The 27,663-nt window shown below is 49.8% G+C and overlaps 2 protein-coding genes across 6 annotated transcripts in view; one reads left to right on the forward strand and one right to left on the reverse strand.

The window, feature by feature from the left end:
• The first annotated feature begins 1,520 nt into the window (after positions 1-1,520).
• LOC135827847 (serine/threonine-protein kinase Wnk-like) lies at positions 1,521-13,341 on the forward strand. 2 transcript variants are annotated; one of them, XM_065340277.1, is made up of 5 exons: positions 1,521-1,897; positions 3,569-3,902; positions 5,099-5,215; positions 5,609-5,926; positions 8,136-13,341. In XM_065340277.1, the coding sequence occupies exons 1-5, from the start codon at positions 1,835-1,837 to the stop codon at positions 12,959-12,961; spliced, it is 5,658 nt and encodes a 1,885-aa protein (XP_065196349.1). In that variant the 5' UTR covers positions 1,521-1,834; the 3' UTR covers positions 12,962-13,341. The 2 variants fall into 2 exon arrangements, with proteins under 2 accessions (XP_065196349.1, XP_065196350.1); XM_065340278.1 differs by having other exon boundaries at positions 5,102-5,215.
• Positions 13,342-15,639: 2,298 nt separating this feature from the next.
• LOC135828232 (uncharacterized) overlaps positions 15,640-27,663 on the reverse strand; it is a 50,043-nt gene continuing 38,019 nt past the window's right edge. For all 4 annotated transcript variants that reach the window (XM_065340684.1, XM_065340685.1, XM_065340683.1 and 1 more), the window contains 4 exons: positions 22,022-22,283; positions 20,078-20,529; positions 19,022-19,213; positions 15,640-17,233 (listed from right to left, as the gene is read on the reverse strand). In XM_065340684.1, coding sequence (XP_065196756.1) covers positions 16,220-17,233; positions 19,022-19,213; positions 20,078-20,529; positions 22,022-22,283 — 1,920 coding nt within the window. In that variant the 3' untranslated portion in view covers positions 15,640-16,219. The remainder of the gene's footprint in view (positions 17,234-19,021; positions 19,214-20,077; positions 20,530-22,021; positions 22,284-27,663) is intronic.

The raw sequence follows: 27,663 nt of genomic DNA on the forward strand, positions 1-27,663 counted from the left end.
GCTTTCTGCGCTCGTCACGTTGGCCATAGGGCTTGAAAGTGCTACGTCACTCCATAGCAATGGCATAGCAACAATTTGAAAAATTCGAAAACTGGATCCACCTGGATCCAGTTTTTGTATGGATCCAAGCACATTTCAAGCGGTCTCACTCACAGCAAGGTGATGTTGCAAGTGAAACTGACTGATTTGGCTAGTGGGGGCGGGGTGACAACTGGTGGCGGAGTAAAAGTTGCACCTGCATACGACATGAGTGGGTTGCTATGCACCCACATACTGAGGCAATAGCAAAGTCACACCTTAGTGGATCCAAAATAGAAATCTGATGTCAATTTACTACTCCCAGGCCGTTTTTGACGTCATCACTTTCAAGCCCTATTGCAACCAGCCGGGTAAACATGCTCATCAGCATTCTATTGTACTTACACTTTTTTTACAGTGGGTGTTGGACCATTGGCATTGGCATTGCAAAGAAGGAAAGCAACGAGTTACGTAACCGGTCGTTACACATTATTTTTGCAAACACACTTTTAGTTTATAGCAAAGAAAAGGACCAAGGAACTACAAGTTACGCCAGGCTATTGACAGTATTGTCCACTAACACCACCAGTTACTTTAACAATCACCTCATGCGATAACATTGCACTGTTTTACTGAGGCTCTCGGTTTTGCATGATTCTTGTTCGCTTAGCTTCTCCTCGATCGTCGAATCTTTAGTCTAGAGCCACACGAATTGTGTGATATGTTGCTTTGCGTCCTTGAATCGTGGTTTGACCGTATTGTCCAATGGTTTTGCCAGTATCGTCATCAACATGCATGATTGTACATCCACCAACGTGTTACGACCTTCACACTAATCGCAGCTAAGACTTTCCAGCTTGTGCTTGTCTTGGTTGCGCGCACATTCCCCTCCTACGTTATTCCTGTAACGTAGAACCTTCGAGTAAGAAGTTGGGAGGCTGTTGGACTGTCACTGTGAGTGTGCGTCCAAGACGTGCTAGAGCTGATGGGCAGTTAGTGTGGAACGACAGCGTAACTTGTAGTTCCGGAAGTAATTTTAGTTGGTCCTTTTCTTTGCTATGCATTTATCCTTGGCTCTCCATCCGAGTCCATACGTTTAGTTTGCTTTCTCGTCAAGGAGTCGTCCTATAATGTCGGTGACGACCCTCTGCCTGGTTCAAGTCAGTGTAGACCTACCTGTTAGTGTTACTGTTTACATTAATAATGTTTACTAGTGTTTAGTGTTATCATGGTTACGGGTAGATCTACATTGTTTTGTAGTTGTTGCAAATGTGCTCACCTAGTACTAGATCTGTCTCACCCTACAACGATCGGCTGCGGTTACGTAGATCTACGTGTTACATAATGAGCATGGTGCCACTAACAACTAACTAACTTACTTGCACTGCCTTGCCAGTGGCAGTGTTCACACTTTCCCAGCTTCAGTCCCGGTTTACATGTAGTTCTGACTCTGACTCTCTGAGTGAGAAAATGCTAGTTTGAGTTTGACTGCCCGAGTCTGCAACATCATGTACGTGTGCATGACCTGTGAGTGTGAGGTAACAGTTCGACTGCTCGCAGCTCGCATTCAGCAACCAATACATGACGTCGACTGTGTTCTGCCATCCTCACGACCGAATCCGCGTTATCTATCACATGCAAGCACTTTTGTAGTGCACTAGCGACAACACTGGCGATCGCAGGATGAAAAATCAGTTCAAATGCCTGATGGCAACACTAAAACTAACTTGAACTATTTTATCGGATAGACACCATTTCTACGAATCAGTTTAGCTGATTTCGCTGACATAGCTACGGCCACGTCCCTAGCTTGAGAATGGCTGAACCTGGACATAGCGAGGAGACACCGCCGCAAAGCGCCTCCGCTGCCTCATTGCCGGTAAGTTCCGCTTCCTTGCCAAACTGCTTGTATCACCTCTATCTAGTGTTGAACATGTTGCTAGAAGAGAAGTACTAGTCGTAGCGACTGAATTTCTTTGCGAGAGCACAATTACTGCGAACCGTCATGTCTCCTCCGCTCGTCAGTAAGCGGAAGGATGCTTTCCCGACGGGTATACAATACGAAGGGTAGCTATGGCGCTGCGATTTGTGGAAAAAAAACTGCGCCGAAAGCAATGAAGGTTTCTTGGAGTGGTTTGTTGTTCAAAGCGTGGCGTGCACTGCAAGGGTTCAGTAGCGTCCGCTGTTAGCCTTCCTGGGAGGGGAGAAAGGGCTTGCAACGCTGCGGGCGGAAGCATTCGATACCCTTACCCACTGGAGACAAAACGGGCGGAAAGACTCGAGTTGTTTTAGTATTGATAGCGGGCAGTCCTGTACCTACCGTTTGCTTTTAGGACAATTGGTCGTGAACATCCTGATCGCACACAGAGCATGCATGCACCGTGGAGTACTACCGGTCTTCTTGATCCCCCCCCCCCCCCCCCCCCCCGCCTGCCCCCCCCTCCTCTTCCTCGTGACTTGTACACTCATTATCCAAGTCTTTGGAGGCTGTTGGTGAGTGGTACGGCCCGGGAGGGGGGGGGGGGGGGGGGTTGTCCGTAATGACTCGTTATCCAAGCAGCGACGCGACCATACTGCACTGTCGTCAGACTTCCTAGAGCCATTTTTTGGTTGAATAATTCTCTTTGCGTGGAATATAAAGTACTTTTCGAAGACCTTAGCAGTACTTTTCCAGTTATTTGACCTTGGATAAACAGTACATTGGATAAACAGTACCTTGGATAAACAGTACATTGGATAAACAGTACATTGGATACACAGTACATTGGATAAACAGTACATTGGATAAACAGTACATTGGATAAACAGTACCTTGGATAAACAGTACCTTGGAAAAACAGTACCTTGGATAAACAGTACATTGGATAAACAGTACCTTGGATAAACAGTACATTGGATAAACAGTACATTGGATAAACAGTACATTGGATAAACAGTACATTGGATAAACAGTACCTTGGATAAACAGTACCTTGGATAAACTGTACATTGGATAAACAGTACATTGGATAAACAGTACATTGGATAAAGAGTACCTTGGATAAACAGTACCTTGGATAAACAGTACCTTGGATAAACAGTACCTTGGATAAACAGTACCTTGGATAAACAGTACATTGGATATACAGTACATTGGATAAACAGTACATTGGATAAACAGTACATTGGATAAACAGTACATTGGATGAACAGTACATTGGATAAACAGTACATTGGATAAACAGTACATTGGATAAACAGTACATTGGATAAACAGTACATTGGATAAACAGTACATTGGATAAACAGTACATTGGATAAACAGTACCTTGGATAAACAGTACATTGGATAAACAGTACCTTGGATGAACAGTACCATGGATGAACAGTACCTTGGATAAACAGTACATTGGATAAACAGTACCTTGGATAAACAGTACCTTGGATAAACAGTACCTTGGATAAACAGTACAGACTTTTTTTTATGTCCTTGGAGGTAGGCCACGCTGAAGTTTCACTGCAAGAAGATGATGATTGTGATGTTTGGCTTGTGTTCATCGTTGTTTTACAGACCAAGGGGTTGCAAGTGCATGTCATCAACCTTCGCTCTACACAGCATGACCCTGGCAGCAGCAGCAACAGGAAGCGGACGGCGACCGTTGTACCGGTGCAGGACAGGGAGGAGCACACGCCCACGCTGAGACGAACTCCGGCTGGCGTCACCACGGCAACCTCCGCATCGCCAGTCGGCGTCGTCGTCAGAGCCTCGGTGCCGTCGGCGTCTTGCGGCCGGCAGCGGAGAGGGAGCGAATCAACGAGCACTCCCCGGCGACCCGTGCGCCTGACACGGCCCAGCGCATCGCTAGGCCAGTCCTACGGGTCGATGGAGGAGCTGAGGAATATCGGTGAGATTGCTGCTCTGTGCCCTCCCCCCCTGCTCTGTGCCCCCCTGCTCTGTGCCCTCTGCTCCGTGCCCCCCCCCCCCCTGCTCTGTGCCCCCCCCTGCTCTGTGCCCCCCTGCACAGTGCCCCCCTCTGCTCTGTGCCCCCCCCCCCCCCCTGCTCTGTGCCCCCCCCCCCCCCTGCTCTGTGCCCCCCCTGCTCTGTGCCCCCCCTGCTCTGTGCCCCCCCCCTGCTCTGTGCCCCCCCCCCCTGCTCTGTGCCCCCCCCCTGCTCTGTGCCCCCCTGCTCTGTGCCCCCCCTGCTCTGTGCCCCCCCCCTGCTCTGTGCCCCCCCCCCCCCTGCTCTGTGCCCCCCCCCTGCTCTGTGCCCCCCCCTGCACAGTGCTGTGCTGTACAGTATTTTCCGTAGTATAAAAAAATTCACGGTTCGCGTGAGACTCGGCCAAAGGCCCAGCTTTCCGCATCCGCAGGAACGCCACCACCCTGCGGCGGAGCTCCCTAAACCTCACCACCACTGCCACGATTCAGGTTGTGTGTGCTTCCACTAGCTGCATCTCATGTTTGGCATTTAAGTGGTCTTTGTAAAAATAAAAAACCCTCTTGGAGTATAAGATGTACTTTAAACACTAGCACCCTGCCCCCAAAACAAAAAATCCATTGCAGCTTTTACTACGATAATCAAATTAACAATACTAAACAAGGTAGATGTCTGTATTTCATGACTCATTGCCATCAGTTCAGCCAGTGACTCTGTGTGATGACGTGATGACTGATGATGCCAAACAAGGTCGATACAGCTAGCTGCCTGGAGGTTGAGTTGGATTGATGTGCATGTAGTTGCCATTCAGAATATTTTCTTCCTTTTAAAAATGTTTACCCTATGGTTGATGTATAATTATCACACCGATATTTATTCTTGAGATCCCCTTGATTTAGGCTTCTGCCTTTGAGGAATCCCTCAAAATTAATAATAACAATAATTGTCTCTTGTACTCACCACCCCCCCCCCCCCCCCCCAACACTCTTCTTCTGTATTAATGCGTTTTCTTTGTGTTGTATGCTGTGCGTGTGCTGTATGGTGTGTGTTTGTGTGTTTGCGCGTGCATGTGTTTGTGCATGCGTACATACGCACACGCATGTGGTTGTGTGTGTGTGTGGGGGGGGGGGTGTATATGTGTGTGCATATGTGTTTACCCGCAGAAGACACATCCCGTGTACTGGACCAGGGTTCTGAGGCCAGTGATCATGTAGCTGTGGGAATGCAGGTGGAAGTTCTCAGGCAGGCAAGACCAGCTAGCTTGGTATCGCCTAGAGAAGGTATGCCGCTGTAGTGAGACCCTACACTGGGAAACCGTTTGCATACTTTTACAAATGAGTTCATGAATGAGTGAGCTAGTGTTTCATAACCCCATCCTGCAAGAATGGATGGTGGAACGAGTGTGTTTTCCGATACAGTTTTAGAGTGATCGTAGTCGTGAGCGGGGCATACTATTGAGCGGGCATATCTGTGAGCCTGCATATTAATTTTGTGAACGTGTATATTTATGAGCGCCCACATATTTGCCAGAGAGCATGCTTGTTAGCGCGCATATCCGTTAGCGTGCATAGATGTAATTGCTAACTTGGATGGTCGCGAATGTGCGCAGGCGTGAGCGTGCATAGTCACACTCACATTAATTTCACATGTCTGGTCACCTATCACGATTGCAGAGGACACCCGGGGAGGAGGAGGAGGCTATACGCCCTCGTCCAGAGGCCGGCACACACCGTCAGGTCGCGCATACACCCCGGGCGAGGGGCATGCCCCAAGCAGTGGTGCCTCGACCACCACCACCTCGCAGCCCCCGGGTGGCCACCCAGTGCAGCAGCAACCCAGCACCCTGCACACCGGGTTCTGTCTGGGCCAGGTGCTTAGCAACGAGACAGTGACAGCATGCTCACAAGGACAATTGGGCATCGTGCGCTACATCGGCACTACTCGCTTTGCCCGTGGTGAATGGATCGGAGTGGAGATGAGACGGAAGGGCGGTGAGTAGATGTGCACAGACTCGGTGCGCGCTGCTGATATGTGATGGCGAGATAGGTTGTTGTAGTTAAGTGGAAATCTAAACAGACATAATGTTTATAACAGTGGACCCACTCAATGGTTGTCAGAGTCAGGTAAGGCATGGAGCCGCAGTCGTAATTGCTAAGACCAAGCTGGTGAAAGCATTTGAGTCACAAAAAATGTCAAACAATCGACTTATCACACTTTAGGAGGAAGTAAAAAGAATCCAATATTTCATCATGGAGCCATCATCAGGATTGATGTTTCAATTGTAACGATTGTAGAACGTCAAGGGGAGGACAAGGTGCATGCGTGTATGTGGACGGGTGTGTATGTGCATGTGTGTGTGTGTGTGTGTGTGTGTGTGTGTGTGTGTGTGTGTGTGTGTGTGTGTGTGTGTGTGTGTGTGTGTGTGTGTGTGTGTGTGTGTCCCAATATAATGGTGAAGTGGTATGTGCAGTCAATTTCCAATCGAGAGGTTGTGGGTTCAGTTGCCGACGATTATGGTCGCACACGTCTTTCTTCTCTTTCTCATTCTCCTAGCCCTTCTTTCATTCTCCTGGGTGGTTACCAACAGCCAGTGCATGCTGGATTATGTGGTGTGGTGCGCGTGTGTCAAAAAATGAAGTTAGCCCCATCCCTGACACAAATAAGTCAACAAAGAGGCATCTTTGGATTGAGTAGTGCTGATTTCGAAACAACTGGTTTGAAGCTCAAAGTAGAGCTGATGTTAGCTCAGAGCAGATCTGCAGTTAGCTCATAGCAGAGCTGCTGTTAGCTCAGAGCAGAGCTGCAGTTAGCTCATAGCAGAGCTGGTTTTAGCTCAGAGCAGAGCTGGTGTTAGCTCAAAGTAGAGCTGCGGTTAGCTCAAAGTAGAGCTGCTGTTAGCTCAAAGTAGAGCTGCTGTTAGCTCAAAGTAGAGCTGCTGTTAGCTCAAGGTAGAGCTGCTGTTAGCTCAAAGTAGAGCTGCTGTTAGCTCAAAGTAGAGCTGCGGTTAGCTCAAAGTAGAGCTGCTGTTAGCTCAACGTAGAGCTGCAATGCTTAATGGATGTAATATAGCGCAAGGCAGAGCCGCAGCAAATAGCTATATAACACCAGTTGTGAGAGTGGACCCGATTAGTGGGTACGATAATTATAATGATGGTGTGAATAAGTTGGATAGGGAGGGATGGTGGGAAAAGAAACACTGCTGAAGCATGATCCGTTGTCTGGAAGAGCACAACTGGGCAAGCAAGATTTGTTTTTCTTTTCAGCAAAACGGGCTGGTGCCATTTGTGATTACGCAGCAAAACAAAGCGCATGACGTCAGTCTTGAATGCAGTACAAAGCAATGCAGTGCAGTGTGTGCGCTAGTTCGGATTGTTGCTAACAAGTACTAGCACAGCTAGTACACCAAAATAATGTAAAAAAGGAGAAGGACAACATGTTACGAGTTATGACTGACTGTCCACCAACGTAACAAGATCTTATACAGTCAGCGAGTGCAACAAAATGACACAAAACTGACAAGGAGTACTGAGACATTCGGCGACCTGACACCTAGCTCCAACACTTCTCTAAGGCGCAAACCAACAACCTTCCAACTTGGATGGCTCAGGTTCGGAAAGGTCCAAGAAGGGAAGGAAAGCGCAACAAAGAAGAGCACGAGCTACGCATCACGGCAACAAAGAATGCCGAATGTTACTGGATGATGACGAAACTAGTAAGACTATTGGACATACCGGCCTTACTACAACTCGAGTTAGTCATAACTCGTAACATTTTGTCCTTCTCCTTTTTCACCATCATTTAATTGGCTCACCATCCGAGTTAAAGAATGGAAAAGAATGGAAAATGAAAAAGGATTCGCTGGTCAGAAAAAGCATTTTCAATCAGCTTTGTGGTGTAGACCAGGCTGAATTAGTAGCGGTCAATTCATCAGCCTTGCAAGCTGTTGAATGGTGTAATCCCAGCACAAGTTGTTATGTCTAACATAGCTGTTTGCTATCATCGCTTCCACGATGGGCAGGTCTGAGGTGTATGTGTGTGTGTGTGTGTGTGTGTGTGTGTGTGTGTGTGTGTGTGTGTGTGCGCGCGCGCGCGTGCATGTACTTGTATGTTCTAGCGTGCATGTATTTGTATGTTGTAGCGTGCATTCCGGTGTACTTGATGGTAAACTGTACATGTCTGCATATCCTGAATCCGATGCAGAGGGACGGAATGACGGCTCTGTGGACGGCGTGCGCTACTTTCACACCAACACTGGCCGTGGACTGTTTGTGCGCCGTTCTAGTGTGCGAGTGGTCAACAAGACTGAGACTAGACGTCTCTATACTGCACAGACCTACATGCACTCACCTGTGGCGAACGCCCAGGCCAAGAGACCACTACACTACCAGCAACAGCAGCAGCAGCAGTATTCCCAGCAACAAGGAGGCCAGCAGCAGCAGCAATACCAGCAGCAATACCAGCAACCACAGCAACAGCAACCGGCGCAACAACAACCGCAGCAACAGCAACCGCAGCACCAACTGCAGCAACAACAGACGCAACAACAACAACCGCATCAACAACAACCACAGCAACAGCAACCCGCGCAACAACAATCGCAGCAACAGGAACCGGTGCAACAACAACTGCAGCAACAACCTCCGCAGCAACAACAACCACAGCAACAACAACCACAGCAACAACCGCCGCATCAACAACAACCGCCGCAGCAGCAACAACCGCAGCAACAACAACAGACGCAGCAGCAACAACCGCAGCAGCAACAACCGCAGCAACAACAACCGCAGCAGCAACAACCGCAGAATCAGCAGAAGGAACCGCAGCAACAGCTCCAGGAACTCCAGCATCAACATCACCACCACCACCAGCGGCAGCAGCAGCAACAACAACCGCAGCAGCAACAACAACCACTGCAGCGGCAGCAACCGCAGCAACAACAACCGCAGCAACAACAACCGCAGCAACAACAACAACAACCGCAGCAACAACAACAACAACCGCAGCAACAACAACAACCACGGCAGCAGCAACAACCGCAGCAACAACAACCGCAGCAACAACAACAACCACTGCAGCGGCAGCAACCGCAGCAACAAAAACAACAACCACGGCAACTGAAGCTGAAACCCCTATCTCCTCCATCAGCACAGGAAGGACAACGCCAGTTTCTGTCGCCACGGCAGCAACAGACGCTTCGTTGTCTGCGGCAACATCAACTGCAGCGTCTACAGACTGACGTTGCGGATGTGACTTCAACTGACCAGCTGACAGAAGAGGATGTAGGCTATTTAGAGCAAGCACTGCCGCGTATCTTTTCCCCTAGTCAAGAGCCACAGGCTGGCGAAACTACGCAGTCCTCTGCAGAAGACGCAGTTGGCATGCAGTTGTCACACCCTGAACTGATTGCCTCGGTCCCAGACGAGGTACAGGAGCAGCTTGCAGTGCCTGAAAAACAGCAGCCTTCCACTCTGCGACAGCAGCAAAAGTCTGATTCCTCGGAGTCGGAAGAACCAGAGCAACAACCATGGCAGCAGCAGCCGCAGCAGGGGCAGCAGCAGCAACAGAAGCAGCAGCAGCTGACTCAAGAGCTGATCAACGAGGATGTTGTACGTTTGCATGTGAGAGGTGAATGTGTGCATGTACCTCGTGTGGCACCCGTTATCATTTATCTAGGAAAATCTGAATCATCGGACCCACAAGAGGGCCAAACAGACAGCTCTTCCATGCACAACGATCCATCATCCCATCGCAACAACAGCCCATCATCCAATCGCAACGACAGCCCATCATCCATGCCACTCGCACCTAGCAAACTCCTGAGCACCAGGGAAACGAAATCCGAAGACTTTCAGCACGTCGGATCGTCGGGGATGGACTCGTGGAGACACAAAGAGGCTGCCGGGGAAAAATTGCTCAACAAACAAATTGAACGCTCATTCAGCTTCCCTGTTATGTCGCATCCCAAGCAGCACTTGGAACTATTACTGAGAGATTTGCCGACAAGCGCTGGCACCCCGGTAGCTAACAAAGACGGGTGCGAAACGAGACAGACAACCTTCCCGTGTCTGCCGACGGGATCCGCTCAAAGCATGCCTTCGCTCCCGCAAGTCGACGAGGTTATCATCCCAGTGGAAGTGGATGACGACGACGGCTCCACCTCGCGTCAGGAGCAAGAGCGATTGCTATTACGTCGCCACCGCTGTGACTCCGAGCCGACGAGGACCTCCGGACGGGGCTTTGATGGCGTCTTACATGGCACGAGACGTCGGAGGTCGCTCACGTCGGAAGCTGGCAATCGTCACGACCGTGATATAAGCGGCGCAGGGAGCGGGTCCTCAAGCGAAGGTTCCGACACACTGTACATAACGGGACTTGTATCGCCGTACTCTTCCTCGGAAGCCGTCTCCCGTAGCAACAGCAATAGCCCGAAGGGTTCTAGCGAAAACGTAAGGCAGCACACCATCCCGTTGCTATCGGTGCCACATGGTCTACGCATGCCACCGCACCGTCGAGGCAGCAGTTTGAGCGAGCCCACGCTGTCGGCAGTGCCAGAGGCCTCTGTGCCAGTCCTACCGGCCCGAGGCCACTTGGACCGCACCGGCAGCAGTACCAGCTCCAGCTCCAGTAGCAGCTCGCAAGCTGGAGTTGGAGTGGACCCGTCTCCGGCAGCACTGGCTGCAGTAGACGCTCCGACAGCCTCTGCTGGACAGTCGCAGGCTTTGCAATACGTTGTCCAAGACGCGCTTCAAGGCCTGTCCGACTTGTCCCTTTCTCAATCTAGCATAGCTGCAGGTAGACAGGCGATGCCCACAAGCCCGAGCTGCCAGCAACAGGGAGCTGGCGAAGGGCGCGGCAGAAGTACAAGCCTGTCCGTCGAGCTCATGACACCGAAAACACCGTCGTTAGAAAGCCTGCGTGAGGAACAGCTGCATTCAAAGGAGCGTTGCAGAAGTGCAAGCGTGGCAGTTACTCTACCAGCACCCCATGCATCGTCAGCAGAGAAATCGGAGAATGAACAGCAGATTGAGGCCATACTGGCTGTCCAAGGAAAAAGCATGAGAGCAAGCTCAACTGTAGGGCCGAGCACTCCACCACCAACATCGATACGGCTACAAGTACAACAGAACCAACAGCAGAATTCACAGCAGCAGCAGCAGCAGCAGCAGCCGACCATACCAGGAGGTATTCAAAGTGCACGTTTGTCCGCAGACCTTTCAACGCCAATAACACCGGCAGTGGAGAAGCAAAACAGACAGCAACAGAGTCCGCCGCAGCCGGCCATTGAACTGCGCGGTAGAAGCGCGAGCTCATCTGCGTCCCTAGTAACTCCGATGTCAGCATCAACAAAGGATCAACAACAGAGCGACCTGTCGTCACATCAGCGTGGCGAGAGACGAGGCAGAAGCGCGAGTATGCCTGCCATGCCAGCGATTGCACATGCATCATCAACACCAGAACCGTCAGCAAACACACAACAGCAAGATGAACAGCAAGATGAACAGCAAGATGAACAGCAAGATGAACAGCAGCCGTCCAGTGAGGAACGCAGCACAAGCGAAAGCCTATCCTCAGTGCCGACGACTCGAGAAACACAATCCGCGGAAACAAAACCGGAAGAACATCAGCGTATGCAACAACCGGCCATTGAAGGACAAGGAAGGAGTGCAAGTTTATCCGTGGCACCAATGCCTTCAGCGGCACCATCAGCCAACACACAACAAGCAGAACAGAAAATCCTGCGGTCACCTTTGCGCGACGAGCGCTATAGAAGCAAAAGCCTGTCTGTAGCTGTGGCGACGCCAACGGCAACCGCAGACCAATCAGCTGGGACGGAGAAGGCAGAACAGGACAGTAGTGCGTCGCCACGGCAACACAGCCGGTCCGTGGACATTGTCAAGGTAAAGGCCACTCAGCTTCAATTCGGCCCGCCCGAGGTGGTAACGTTGTCACGAGAGGGGATGGAGACGGAAGACGACGTGCCGCTAGTAGCCAGGGAGGAGAACAAGCAATGGTCTCAGTCATCGTCGGCACGTTTGCAGACTGCATCAGATGCTGAAGTAATTCACCTACCAGGCCTCTCTACACAGCCGCCGGTCTCCGTCAACATTCATTTGGCTGCTGCCAAGGCGCCCGGGCTTCTGGAATTGGCCGTGCCCTGTACCACCAAACTGGGAGCTGAGGTGGAGTTGCCGTTCACAAGTCCAACATTCACCACCACACCGGTGACTCATCCGACGACGGTCGCCTCGAGGCGAACACAGCCGAGTGTCACCAGGCCGCAGCCCCTGTTTCCCCCCATTACCTCCTATCCGCCGGAGCCGTTTAACGCTTGGACGATCCGAATTGATCACAACTACAGTTGGAGCGGAATTCAGGATACTCCAGGGAAACCTAAGACAGACCTAATGCCATCATTGCCACTGGAAGGTGGTCGACCAGTCAAAGGAGCAATCAAGTTGACCCCGGAACAGTACCCGGGCAAGATAGGACCCCTTGCGGGACCCCCTGAACCACCACCACTGCCAGAAGCATTCTCAAGCACTAAGGGTACCTCGCCGATGTCGCAACGCCCCTCCTCTCAGCGGGCAATGGTGGCCTCATCTGTGTCACCTCAATCCTCCTCCCAAATAGCAATGGCTGCCTCATCTTTGTCGCTTCAATCCTCCTCCCAACCAGCAATTGCTGCTTCATCTTCGTCGCCTCAACCCCCCTCCCAACCAGCAAGGGTGGCCTCATCTGCGTCGCCTCGATCCTCCTCTCAACCAGCAATGGCTGCCTCATCTTCGTCGCCAGCGCAGACATTGTCCCAAGGTGTTCCCGTCGCCGCCGCCGCTTCAGTTCTGTCGTCACCTCCGCAGCAGCCCGACAGTCCCAGCTTTGAGTTGCAGCGTGACGAGCTGCGAATGCACGTCACACCCGACTCCCTTGCCAAGCTGCTAGGTCAGCCAGCCGGCCGGAAGAAACAGGGACAACAGGAAGATGAGCAGAAAGAAAGAGGACCTGGCTGGCAAGAAACCGACCTGTAGTCAGTCTCCTGGGCTGTCTCTGTAGCCATTGTGTTCGTAACAGTAACGGTAGCCATTGTGTTCGTCTCCATGGTAATGACTAATGGTAGCCATTGTGTTTGTTTCCAAGGTAACGATAGCCATTGTGTTCGTCTCTACGGTAGCCTTTATGTTCGTGTCCATGGTAAATGTAGCCATTGTGTTTGTCTCTACGGTAACGGTAGCCATTGCGTTTGTCTCTACGGTAACGGTAGCCATTGCATTGCTTGAAATCTTTTGGCCACAGTCCCAGCAACGTTGCATTGTGTAATTGCGTTTTTGCTTTGCTTTTGTGCCGTTCTGGCAAAGAATTGGATAAGTGTGCACGCACCATCATTGTATTGAACCAGACATGTCTTGTACGATGGGGATACGCTAAATGGACTTCAAGGTTTGCCCATCTTCCAGAGGTGATGTCGGCTTTGACCCCCTCACAGACACACACACACACACACACACACACACACACACACACACACACACACACACACACACACACACACACACACACACACGCACGCAGGTGCATGTACATGTACGCATGCAGGTCGACTCACATTATAGTACAAAGTCATACACATGTGCACGCACGTACTATGCACACACACACACACACACACACGTACTTTGAAGCACATGCAATGTACATGTAGATGTACATTCATTATCCAAAGCCTGTCATTGCCTCTGGCACTGCACATACATGTACATGTATAATGTCATGTACATTGTTTCCCCTCACAGTGCTTGGCCCAAGTCTCAACCCATTTTTTCTATGTCTACAGTCCTCGTATGGCCATTGCTTCTTTCTGCATGACTCGATGATCGTCAGTAGTAGATGCAGGGTCCAGGGAGCACTTGCTCTGTGTTTTGGTCGAGAGCATGCGAACGCTAATTCTTCACATCCTGTCCCACGTCCTTTATCACCCCAGTATTAGTAGTAAGGGTGATTGGTGTTATTGTTCTGACCATTGTTGCGCAATCACCCACCGGCGCCGACAATCTGCGTTGACGTTTTCAGCAGACGGAATCGCTCCACCGTCAACTGAGCCGACGCCAGCGTGCAGTCGCCCACCGCCTCCACGATCAGCAATAGAGATAGCATAGCTCCATGTGTATGTAGTTGGTAGTGGGTGCAGCGTATGCGCCCCCCCCCCCCCCTCCCCGTCTCTCCAATGCTGTATGCTGTTATTTTGTTTGAATTTTACAGTTTGTGTTGCTATGTCATGACATCATTTTGTAGCAATGTGATATCATTGCTAGTTCGGTGAGAGTCTAAAGGTTTTCGGAACGTGCGTGCTGTAATCGATATGGCAACACAGCGCTGCTGCTTTTGACTCGTACCACTCGTACTAGCTCGTACTAACTTTAGCACCTAATATTCTGAAAGCATGCATACTTTTGAAGGTCCCTAGAGCGAGCGGTCGTCTTAGATAGGTCGCACTGCATGAGCCCTAGCATAACAGTATTTTGTGCTAGCACACGTAAATCAGTAGTGCATCCACTCAGCAGGAATGGAATGGAGCACTTGAATGAAGCACGCACACACACACACACACACGCACACACACACACACACACACACACACACATACACACATACACGCACACACACACACGCACACACACACACACACACACAAACACACACACACACACACCGGCTAAACAGAACACGCCTGGCAACACGGTCTTGGAGGATAAATAGATTCTCTGCCCACCGAACGGAACGATAACGACTAAGACGACACTGGCACAACGCAACATGACGAAGGAAAAATTTTAAAAAAAGAAAAGAAGAAAAGCTAGCTTCTATCTTGCACAAGGTCGATGAGAATATTCCGAATTGCAACAAAAAAATACTGTGCATAGGCACAACTATCAGCGGGGAAAGTACCTGGGATGACAGCAATAACAGTAAAGGTAAAAAAATGATAGCTCCTTGACTCAAGCTAGATATTATATTGGAGAAAATCTCTGAAATTGATGACGACACATACAGGAAATAGGACGGGACAGAGGGGGGGGGGGGGGTTGAATTGGAATATTTTGACACCGTTCCCCCTAAGTTTGATGAGGTGTTGGGGTGCTAGGCAAAGTAATGACAAACAAAACAAAAAGACGAACAGAAGAAGGGGGTGGGGTGAAGACTGGGAGAATTAATTCCACACGCAAATGATTTGGCTGGAGCATGATGGAATTGTTCTCAGGGATTTGGCACGTCAGATCTGGCAGATGGCAATGTAAATCAGTGCCACTCACAAGCGACAGCTTTCCAGCAAATGGCTTTTTGCATAGAGCGTTTTTAATCGTCCGCTTGTTCGTGCATGTGTGTGTGTGTGTGTGCATGTGTGCATGTGTGCGTGTGTGTGTGTGTGTTTGTGTATGAGAGAGAGAGAGTGCATGTATAGGCACATACCGGATTTGGACGGGAAAGAGGGGGGGGGGGGGGGGATTGAATTAGAATATCTTGACACTGATCCCCCTAAGTTTTGTGGGGTGCTACATGCAGTGAAGAAGGAAGGATGTGTGGGGAGGGGGGGGGGGGGGGGGGGGAGGCTGGGACAACAGATCGCCCATGTAACCGAATCAGCTGGGGCATGCTTGGGAAACCTTCATTGGTTTGTGTCATTAGAATTGTCTTCGAACACCATGACTCCTAAGGCTAAAATCTATTGTAATGTTGGCGAATTGTTGTAAGATCTGATAGAATACACATCAGCAGCAGCAGCATCACAAGCATTGCTGAAGCAAGTGGATTACGCGTCCGCATGCTTGAATCTGCATGTTACACGTTAGGGCGACTAAGCAAATTACACACGACATGTCCACCTGAGAGGTGGCAGCTTTGTGCTCCGTACCTGAACCCATCTGGTTCACGCGCACTGTCTTTTGGCATACTACCCGTGGCGCTACACCTCGAGGCGGGGCGCCAGCACTGAAACCCAGCACACTACTTACCCACCACCCCGCTGGTCCTGGTGCCGAGTTCCACAAGATGATCCGCAGTATGTGATTGTCGACACCGCTGGACTGGGATGAAGGCAGCGTACCGACCGACTGCACAACCCCAACGGGTCGAACAGGAAGCGGCATCACCATGGTAACCTCGTAGACACACATGGATACCCCTGCAATCTGTCTCGCAGCAGATACACACAACATACTGGTCGTTGGATGTACGTCGGGTTCACGCATGTACACTGCAGTTGACAGTGTCACCACGCTCAGCGAATGTAATCACGACGTTGGCTGGTCATCGTACGACGAAGAGGCGTTTCCCGGCGTGCCCCGGTCGGAATTCGAGCCGCTCGACGATCCGGAAGTGGAACTGGAGCTGGCCTCGTCGCGGATATGAGCCAGAGCCTGCGAGTGGCCTTGCATGTGCGCTTGGTGGTGTAGGTGCGGGGGATGCTGCTGCTGTGCTGATCCGTACTGTGGATGGTGGTAGCTGTGAGCTGGTGGGGCAGCTACTGCTCTATAACCGACTGCCGCCGCTGCTGCTGCCGCTGCCGTTGTTGTCGGTGTTGTTGTCGCTGGTCCGTGTGCTTCAGCTGCCGGTGGAGAGTGCATGGCATGCTGCTGGCTACTTGCATGCATGTGAGATTGTTCGCCTGTCCCCGCGGCCGCCGCCGCTGCTGTATGTGTTGGTGGCGGTGGCGGTGGCGGGCCGTGGAGAGCCAGGCTGACGTGCGCTGGCGGCGAGTGCATTGGTATGCCAGTGCTGGCGTTCGCGATCGCATCGGCATGGTGCTGCTGCCGATGATGGTGGTGGTGGTGCTGGTGGTGGTGGTGTGACCCCGGTGACGTATGGTGCTGACCCGACACCACCGGCGCCGCAGGGTGATAGCGAGCGTGCGCTGAAGGCGCCAGGAACGGCTGCTGCTGCTGCTGGTGGTGCTGGTGCTGCGAGCTGTCCGTGTGCGAGGAGCTCGTGGCCGAGTGCCGCGTGTCACCGCCACTGTCTGAGCTCCGTCGTCCGCCGGTGTCCATCGGCGAGTGCTTGATATGCCGGGGGTCTGCGGCTTGCACCCCCTCTTCCTCGTCGCCGGCCTCGCTGCCAGAACTGCTGTCGTCTTCAGAGTCCTCCTCGCCGTCGTTGGCCACGTCCGCTGCGTTGGCCACTGCGGCCGCGTTGGCGTTTGCGTTCTGCGCTTTGCAGACGTGGCGGTTGAGCAAGGCAAAGGTCTTGAACTCCTCGCTACACTGCTCACAGCGCTTCGACTGCCCCTCGTAGTGCGTGCGGATGTGATTCTGCAGCAAAGGAGGAAAAGGAGCCATGGGACACACACGACATGTTGCGTCTTGTTGCCACATGTCAGCATTACATTTCACCCACAAGTACAGTCGTGGCCAAAGAAACCCGACCCACGAGTAGAAAGCAGCGCCAAGGCCCCTGCGGCCCCCACGGCCCTTGAATGGGTTTTTGGACCGTGCATGCTGTAATCAAATGAGCCGCACCATGACAAAAGGGTACAAAGGGTTCTTATGGGAAAAATTTCACAAACGGAGTTATGGATACAGCGCAATGGATGAATTCTCACTGCTTCTGTTGCAAAAAACGCATTCAAAAAGCTTGATAAATCGCAACGAAAACTAATCGAATTCAAAAAGAGAATGTGCACTCTCAATATTGCATACTCAACTTTCAACGAGTTTTCTCAGTTTGATGTCGCGTGCCATAAGCACCCTTTTGTCGTGTCATGGCTCAAATGGGAAGTGCGGCGTTGCTTTGGACTCGTGGGTGGCATTCCTTTGGCCACAACTGTAGGTTACATACATGCATTCTTGCACACATGGCCAGCAATCAAGGACATCTGAGAGTTGTAATTTTTGTACTCCTCCGAGGTGTGATTTTTGGCGTGCTGGGCCAAGCACAAGGAAGCCATCTGCAAAAAACTGCAGAAAATGGTTGTTGTTTGATCCTTTGGTGTAATCTTTGTTTCTAGTCGAAGCTAGTTGCTGTTTGGAGCAGAAACGCTGAAATTGACTATTTTCTGCATGTACTCATACATGTACTCATGTACTCAGGCATGCAGTCTCGCTCGTATTTTAGCTATTTTTCTGGAATGGATGCTGCTCTGCGCCCCTTGGTGAACATTTCCTGCGCTCGTGGAGCAGCTGAAAAGGACCACTGGTATGTCTGGTTCCTGGTTTGAAAGTGGAGAGTCGACTTTTGTGCCTTGAAAAAGGAGTAGAGAGCGATAAAGGTACGTCTGTGGCTGATTTTTGAGTGCTCCTCGTACATTTTTGATCGTGATAGAAATTCTCAGACCAAAGTCAGCGCGATGATGGTCGTACAGTTTTCTTGTGAATTTTTTAGTTGTTTCATCTCGTATCTATGTCAGTATCGTGATGGTGAAGTGGAGAGGGTGATTTTCTTCCTCTAGGCTTCGTTCGGCCGACTTTGCTTCGTCCTCGTTGAAAAGTGATCCTGAAAAAAAGGTCGATTCGCAAAATTATGTTGATTTTCAATGTACGAGATGACATGCGATTGCTGGCTATGAGAGAGTGGAACGCTCCTCAACAGACACTCTGTGTTAACTGCATGTCCACATTCAGACACTGTGTTAACTGCAAGTCCACAGTCAGACACTCTGTATTAACTGCATGTTAACTGCATGGCCACATTCAAGCAGGCATGCTGGAACCGGCTCGCTTGGTCCGGCCATTGCCAGACAAACTTTATTCGAACACCAACGCATGTTTTCTGCTGAGGAGGTCCTGTGTACCCGCAATATCATACACACACTGTATGAAAGCCGAGGGTATGGCTGGACCAAGCATTATTGTTTCCGGCGGTCCTGTCAAGGCATCTCCATATTAGAACATCCCAAGTCACACAGAACGTTCCCTATCATGCAGACCAGAGCCATGCATCCGAAAGCAGAACAAGCTGTGTATCACCGCGAAGCTCACTGGCCCACTTCGACGCCCATCTGGCCACCCCCTCCCCCTCCGACTCCCCCCCCCCCTTCTCCCACCCCCTCCGCCCACCCCACCTGCCCGTCGTCAGAGTTTTCCGATCGCAGCCACACCTACCATCAGCGTTGTTGTACCGGTGAACGGTTTCCTGCAGTACTCGCACGCGTATGGTTTCTCCTGAGGTCCGTCCACCGCTCGCGGACACTCATTGGACACATGGCCTTGCAGAAACTGTCCGTTACTGAAGCCCATACCACACATCATGCAGCGGTAGGGTTTCTCGATTTCTCCACAGCGGCAAACGTGTTTCTGCACAAGGGAGAGAGCGTGCGCGCGCGCACACACACACACACACACACACACGCATGCATGCAAACACACATACACACCCACACACACACACACACACACACACACACACACACACCAACTTGAGAAATGAATGGGACTGACCACTGCAATGTTGGCCTGACAACTGACTTGGATGCTTTCATAAATTGAAACCTTCCAAAGTAAAAGGGCTGTTGGTTTGCGCACTTGAGGTGTATTTTAGCTACTTTAGTTGATGGTCGCAAGCCCAGGGCTCTACCAACCGTGGATGGTTGTAGCAAGGGGCACTGTTTCCGAACACGGTGTTCCACCGCCTTGTAATATGCCGTCAAACTAAAAACATGTCAGGTCCTCTATGGTAAAACAAAATTTTAAAAGTTGCACGGGTTCGCGTACAGGGCGGGTCAAGAACCATCTTTCCGCTTCCACTTGTACGCCACCACCCCATGATCAGGCATCAGAAGTGGCTCCTAAACGATGGGGGAGGTTAGATCAGATCCTCCAACCAGAGGCCAAAGGCCGAAATCCCATTTGCCACATTCATTATGGTCAAAGTCAACATTATCTGTTTGTGCCAAGTTACTATCACACACACTGTTTCTTTATTATTATTTTCAAGTGGCGGATGGCTGCATTCAACCCAAATTCAAATACTCTTCCTCCCCTTTCCCTGAAGACTGCCAAGCACAGTGTACCCACAACCTAACTAGCTGGTACACACACAGACATACACACATGCGCACATGCGTACACACACATACACACACGCGCGTGCGTGTGCGCACGCACGCACCCCCACACACTATCTCTCTTTCTCTGTAAAAAAAATCCAACAAATCTTACCTCCATGTTGAGTCGCTGTCCGAACACCTCTTCGCACTGGCTACATTCCCAGCGATGACAATGACGTCTACTCATGTCCAATCCTCCACGCGCCACAGCCAGCTGCATCCGCTCCGCGCCCGGTGGCATTGGTTGCCCGGGCGGTGCGGGATATCCTACGGGTATGCCCTGTGGTGGCGGCGGGGGCTGATGGTGCACGATGTACTGCGTCGGCGCGGCCTGCAACTGCGGGGCAGGCGTCACGATCAGGCCGCCACCGGACGGGTCCGGCTGCTGCACCATGACAACGTGCTGGCCGGGCGGCGGGGCGCGCGCCGCTCCAATCATGGTGCCATGGTGATGAGGAGGCGGCGCCGCCACCGTGTACATGGACTGCGCGCGGTACTCCAGCACGGGCGTCGTTGCCGTGGCAACGGCTATATGAGTGGGTCGATGAAGTTTCGGTTCAGAGCCTGAGCATTATGTAATACAATAACAAGAAAAAGAAAAAGTTGTCAGAAAGGACCAAAGTTACCCTGATACAGTAAATGGCCCAATATTTGCGTCGCTAAATTTTTGCGATCTCTCAGAACCAGCGAGTGTAGGATGGCAAATGTTCGCGGAGCACTCTGGCCACACATACACCTATACTGTAAAGCAGACATTTTCGGTGGTGTTTAATTTTCGGTAACTTCCGTGCCGACAATTTTTACCGAAAATAATACGCACCGAAATTTCGGTACAACCGATACTGTATACATGTAGTACTAGTACACTTACCTGGAGAACGGGTTTCACCGAAAATTTCCCTCCACCAAACCGCCGATTTTGGAGAATACTGAAAATATTACACCACCGAAAAGTTCTGCTTTTCAGTACACCCACTCTTGAACTTTGACTTCACGCTGGTTAGTATTCATGTCAATACAGGCGACCTACCCTTATAACGATAACCTCCATAACGATATTACCCTTATAACGATATTTTTCTGTCAAACCAAATCACTCCATTGACTTCTGTATACAATGCCTTACCTCTATAACAATATTGCTTTAACGATATTACCCCTATAACGATATAAAATGGGCTGACCAATCGGCATTTTCCATTTTATAACAATATCTAGCAGGGAATATGTAGAGCCCACTATCCAGGTAGGGCAAGCTTCCCTTGATAAGTCGCTGGGACATGACGAAATGCAATGGTGGCACCAGTACCAGTGGGCACCTTGCTGTAAACACAATATGCATGTACATCAGTTTTTTATTCCACGAAGAGTGTAAAAAAATGAACAAAATCCATGCATTATGACGTATGTGTATGAAATGAACCAGTTACCCCTATAACAATATTTCTTGGTCGGACGAAAATATCGTTATAAGGGTAGGTCGACTGTACATGGCAAACATTAGCCAGTTTACAGTAGATCGTGTGTTCTTCTGTGGTGCAGGCAAGGATTTGGGGAGGGGAGATTGGGCGACTCTCCACAGCAGAATCTTCAGGTGTTCCGACTTGACCTTTGAAAGGATCTGATCATAGCAATCGTGCGTTGGTGTGTGGGTGCATGTGCGTGTGTGTGGGTGTGCCTGAAGGTGATGGCGGGTTGTCAGCAAGCAGACCCTAGCCTGAAGCATACTGGCCACCGGGAGTTTTAGTAAACTACTTCCAGCCTTCAGACAATTTAGTGAAAGGGTTAAATTCATGTTATAACTAGGGGTGGGGGGGGGGGGGGGACTACAAATCCAAACCATCCTGTACTTCGCTATCATATGCAGAGTGGATCCAAATCTTGATATGATTCGATGGCCTCAAGCGACGGTCCCTGGTTCCAGTCCCGTTGGTTACAGTCAATTTCGTCTTCAACCTTTTCCCGTTTGCATCTTTCCCTCAAACCAATGAGCACTACTCGATACCACACAGTAGTAGCTTTGGACATTGAATCCCTAGAAAGCAGTCCTGCTTACCTCTTCTCCTATCATAGGTGTGTGTTTTTAGACCGGCGGGCACTCCGTGAACACTGTGATAGCAGTCGGGTGCGTACCAGACGGTGAGCTCCTCGCCAGCGTCCACAGGACGCGTCACCTGGTAGTGGATCTCGCGCTCGAACTGGATTGCCAACATGCTGGCATCCCGCTGCGTCGGCGCGCACCGCACGAAGCGCATCCAGTTCGCCACGTTCGGATCCGACCCATCCAGGTAGTGAGAGATGCGTCGGCCCTCGAAGATCTACACACGACACAAAGGGACAACACGCAAGCATTTGTGAGATAACACGCCAAAAATGGAGATAAACACGCAAGGACTGGAGAGCGGCGCAGCTATCGGTCGATCCGTGCAAACCCCAGGCGACGGGCGTCGATCACCCGTGCGGCGTTTGATTTTCCATCGCATACTCATTGGGGGGCATTGGACACACAGCCCAGGGCAATTGATGCCAACATGATTGGATTACTTAACAGAAACATGAGTTCAGCATGTACCGAACACAGAGCGAAGCCATTGCTGCAGGCGTAAAACTATTTTCAGGGAACATTGGCTCTTCTGCTGCACCTAGCGATGTTAAGACAGGATAAATGCTGGCCGAGCAGAACCGCAGAGGCACTTGAAAACGTTGGAAAGCGTGTGACAGGACACGCCAATCAAGCCCAGTGTCACTTGAGAACTTACCCGTGAGTAAACAGGCACCACTCTACACATTCCTAAACAGCAGCAGCAGCAGTGTTAGCATACTTGTACAAGCCACATGACAGGGACTCTTCGGGTTACGTCTCCCCCCCCCCCCCAAGAGGTACAGTAATTATGACTACCCAGCGTGAGGAACTGAGTTTTGACACAGGTCGCCGTGTGACGCCACCAAGCGCTGTCAAGTGAGCAATGTCAGTCGGCATCAGACAAAACATTCTTTTCCTTTTCTGAGTTCTCGTCGAGGATCGGATTCGCCTGCTCGCCGCCCGTTGCAAGACGTTCTGGCCCAGCCATGCGAGCACCTACTCTAAGACGCCTTCATGCTGTGGGGGTATGATATTCATCCCGTCACATTACCAAACACCTGAAGCACTTGCTTATTGGGATTGCTCAATGTCACAAATAGGCCAATAAGATTCTGGTACAGTCTATTGTGATATCTAAGTTTCAAGGCATTCGCATTGTTCGCCGGTACGACACACAGTACGTTCGGAAGTTAATTTCAACGTGAGAAACCGCTGTTTTGCGGCACGTGGCACGTGACGGCCATCGGAAGGAATCGCAACGGATGAATGCCCAGAACTTGATTGCTCTTACATGCTTGAATGCTAACATGGCTATCATCGAATACATGCCTTCGACTGCAAAACCAGACCCGCTTCCAGCACTCTCGTAAACAATGTGCCTTGAGAACGCAGTTTTCCTCCGGGCAGAATGGTCAGAGAATATTGACAAAGGTCTGCTTCTTTTTCAGCATTCTCCAAGCTTTGCCCCAAGATGAGCCCGACACGCGGCTCCAAACATTAACATGCTGATCTTTATTGCCACAAAGCTGTTAAAATTTAAAACCCATACTATAAGATACTGTTTCTGCACAAGGCCATGAATAGGCCAATGTAAACACTATGTGCCTCATGTCTTGTGCCCACTCTCAAAATTCTGGAAAATAGGTTCCCAGGTCCAGGAGGGAGTGTATGCGTATGTGTGCGCGTGTGGGGGGGGGGGGGGGGTGTGCGCGTGTGTACACATATAAATGTGTGCGTGCGTGTGTGTGTGTGTGTGTGTGTGTGTGTGTGTGTGTGTGTGTATGTGTGAAGGAAGGAAGGCACATGTCCATGGATGCATGTGTCTGCACATGTAGTGGTGTGATTGTTTCAAAACCATTAGGGCACAGGATTCCATTTGCACAATGACTGCTTGTCATCAGAGCACATCAGCTCTCCAGATTTGAAGCATGGCGGGGAGGAAAAGGAGAGAGTTTTGACAGCGAGTTCTTGAGTTGAAGGAGAGCAGTTGACAAGTACCCTCCCCTAGGGCTACTACGCAGACAAGCGGAGTAATAAAATCTTAGTGAGCTAATAGTCACAAACGAAAGGGCAGTCACGGTGGCATATCAACTTGCTCATCAAGGAAGAAAGGGGTCACAGCTGTGAGATGGACACCAACACAAGGCCATTAGCAGTCACAGATCTGCACCTTTAACATTGGATCATTGTGCCTGGTCGGGATAATGATTAGCATTAGCATCGCCACTCCCAACACACACTTGGTAGCCATCATCCTTTCATTGCCCTGGAGCGCAATGTCGTTTCTTTGTGAAAACATGAAACTGGAGTTGGAAATGATCTGCGTATCGCTGACTAGTGCCCTGTAGTTGGGTTTCAGCACGCTCAGCATGCACTCAGAAAGACGATATTTCTTGAATCACAGAGTACTTTTACCACCTGCTAACACACCTGCGCGTATGACTTTGCAATTACTAACAATACGAAAGGAGGACCCGGCATGGATAAACATCTGACGGCTGTTCGAGGATGTCCTCGTCACAGGGTGCCATCACTGACTGAGCTGTCTCTCTTGTCAGGTGTCACTAACACAGCGTACCCTGTTAGATAGTCTGTCACAAAGTCTGATGGGGAGTCTGATAAGGAGTTTTTCCCCATAATTCGTGATTACAATCGTTGTACAGATTGGAGCAATGTCAAGAACTAGAATACCAGGTGACAGTAGTAAATCGAAAAATACCGATTATTTTTTCAGCAATCGCATACCCAATCAGTGAGATGAAGAACGCCCCGACCGGAAAGTCTGAATGGAAAGCACACTGGAGTAAGGTGTAAAAGTGAGATGAGTTATTTCCTTGACGCAATCCTAGTTGTTTGTTTGACACAATCTGCCGTTAGAATTTGTTTTCACACGCCCATTTCATAGCTCTTATTCTTCTTGACGCTGTTTGATGTAGCAAGGGTCCTCCTTCCATGGAGAATAGTCCACTGTCTTTGAAAACCAGGCTCTTGCCAAAGTCTCCAAACCTCACTTTCAAAAGAGAATTTGTTTGGTGTTGTGCCTATTCTGTCCATACGTTTTCAAGTTTCACGGCACGTTTTTCAAACCATGGATGACGAGAAAGAGAGAAAGAGATAGGGGTGTTGCAGGGTGGTGCAATCCTGGGGTATCGACTGATAGCCCAAGTGGATGTTATCTGGGTTTGGCGGATGTCTTCACCGCTGGGACAATGTCACTTGCTGATTGTGTCTGTGTGTTGTCAGACGTCACGTCACCAAAACAGCTTGCAGCTGTTACAAAGTCAAGTTCCCGAACGAGTTTTTTTTCTCTGTTATGTAAATCGCTCAACTGATAGGAGCAACATCGGGAACTACTGTCAACAGCTGACAGAAGCTAATAAAAACGTACGGATTTGTCTTCACCAGCTCTACACCCAAATCATGCATCAGTGCGATACGTAGAGTCTCAGTGACAGAACACTGCACCAAGGTACACGTGGGATACTTGTCTGCTTGCCAACAATCTCCCTTCAGGATTTGTTGCCACACGTCCACTTAGTTTTTCCTACTCTTCTTGACGCTGTTCGTCGTAGCTAATGCCCTTCCATGTAGAATAGTTCCACTGGCTTTGAAAACCAGATTCTTGACCAAATTCAGGCTCCAAACCTTACTTTCAAATGCAAATTTTCTGGTTCGGACGTACGTTTCCAATTGTTCGTTTGCACAAATTCTTCTATACATACACGATGTTTCACTTAACGTTTTCCGTGATCAATGGAGAGAAAGGGAGAGAGAGGTGCGGCAGGGGTGACGCAATCACGAGTTATCGATTGGCAGCCCAAGTGAATGTCATTGTCTGTCTTCATATCATGGGAACCCGACGCCTTTTCAAGTACGTCCTCCCTACTGGATGCTGTCACTGGCTGAGTGGGTCTGTCACTAAAACAGCTTGCCACTGTTACAGTGTGACGAAGTCACGTTCAGGAATGAGTTTTTCTCTGCTATGTGAATAATTGTTGTTGTTAACTTTTATTTTACTTCATCAATATGAATAGTTGTTGAACAGATTGGAGGAAGATCATGTACTGGTGTTACCATGCAAGTGTTACTTATAGAAAGATACAGATTCTTTTTCAGCAACCTCATACCCTAATAATGCATTACTGAGATACAGGACGCCCTGTACTCGATAGCCCACTTTCAAATTGAATTTTTTGGTGATGGACGTACTTATTCAAACGTCTCACTGCACGTTTTCGGGAATGAAGAGAACAGATACAGTACAGGGGTGCGGCAAAGGTGGAGGAATCACGAGTTATCGGCTGACAGCCCAAACGAATTGTATCTGTCTTCGGTCCGTAAGCACCCGACGGCTTTTCGAGCATGTCCTCGCTGTTGGATGCTCTTCTAGATTCTCTTCGATTTCGATGAAGTTCTTTTATATAGAAAAGTATTTCTTGTTTTCAAAACCGGATTTTGGCCAAATTTGCTTGGCTGTAAAACATAATTTAAATTTTTAAAGTTTCATTTGGACGTAGTTCTCCATGTTTTTAAAGTTTCAATTCATATTGTCTGTCGGGAACTTGTGAAGAGAAAGAGAGAGGGTGTGTGGCAGGGGTGGCGCACTCATCAGATATCCAATGACAGCCCAAATGAATGTTATCTGCGTTCAGACCATAGACGTCGGACGTCTTTTCGAGGATGTCCTCGCTGTTGGATGCCATCACGGACTGCTGAGTTGTCTGTCTTGTCAGATGTCATTAACACAGCTTGCCCTGTTAGATAGTCTGCCACAAAGTCACGTTCCGGAACAGGTTTTTCTTTGTTATGTAGATTGCTAAACAAATCACACGGACCTCAGGATCCATTGTCACCATGTGACGGTATTGAGTAGCTTTGAGAGATAATACAGATTGTGTTTTTTGACAAACGCAAATTTCCAAACTTGAAATTTTTGGGTTTGGGACAATATTTCTCCGTACATTCCAACCATATTTACCTGTCCTAATGCTGTAAAACCCAGCCGAATTTATTATCTTCTTGTTACGTGATCTCTCCACATTCTAATACTGTCTCAAAGAAGAACTAGCACGCCAGCGAGTTCAATTTTTTCACGGTTCGCGTCAGACTCGGCTAGAGGCCCAGTTTTCCGCATTCGTAGGAACGCCACCACCCTTCAAGGATCAAGGCGCAGATGCAGCTCCTAAAGCGGTGGGAGGTGAGTAGATCAGCTCGAGATCACCAGCAAGTGGTCAAAGACCGAAAATCCCATTCCCTGCATCCATGAGCGAGTTCAATACGAGGATAATAATTAATATAATGTACATTTATCGATTCAGCATCTATAATGTCCCTAAACCACTCTCTCCCTGTGACAGCTAGCCATCTGGAGATTCAGTCACTATTCAAGCACATGGCAAGCTACCAAAGGCTTAGGATTCAAGTTTTTCTTGCATAAATACAAAGCAATGCCGTGGAGTGGTTTCACAGATGATTTTATTTGTCATGTGACTAAACTTGTGTAGAAAGTGATCATGTCATGTGTACAGTGGAGCCAACATGGCCGACATCATGTGACCCATAGATGCAGGGGTTGAGTGGAGTTGGAACCAACATGGCTGTCCTGTATGGTCATG

The sequence above is a fragment of the Sycon ciliatum genome, chromosome 12 (genome assembly GCF_964019385.1).
Source record: "Sycon ciliatum chromosome 12, ocSycCili1.1, whole genome shotgun sequence".
In the NCBI taxonomy this organism is placed as follows: domain Eukaryota; kingdom Metazoa; phylum Porifera; class Calcarea; order Leucosolenida; family Sycettidae; genus Sycon; species Sycon ciliatum.

Excerpts from the sequence above, each read along its gene's own strand:
- LOC135827847 (XM_065340277.1), top strand. The coding sequence starts at position 1,835 with ATGGCTGAACCTGGACATAGCGAGGAGACACCGCCGCAAAGCGCCTCC. Across the intron at positions 1,898-3,568 it reads CCTCCGCTGCCTCATTGCCG|ACCAAGGGGTTGCAAGTGCA; the intron begins GTAAGTTCCGCT and ends GTTGTTTTACAG. Across the intron at positions 5,216-5,608 it reads CTTGGTATCGCCTAGAGAAG|AGGACACCCGGGGAGGAGGA; the intron begins GTATGCCGCTGT and ends TCACGATTGCAG.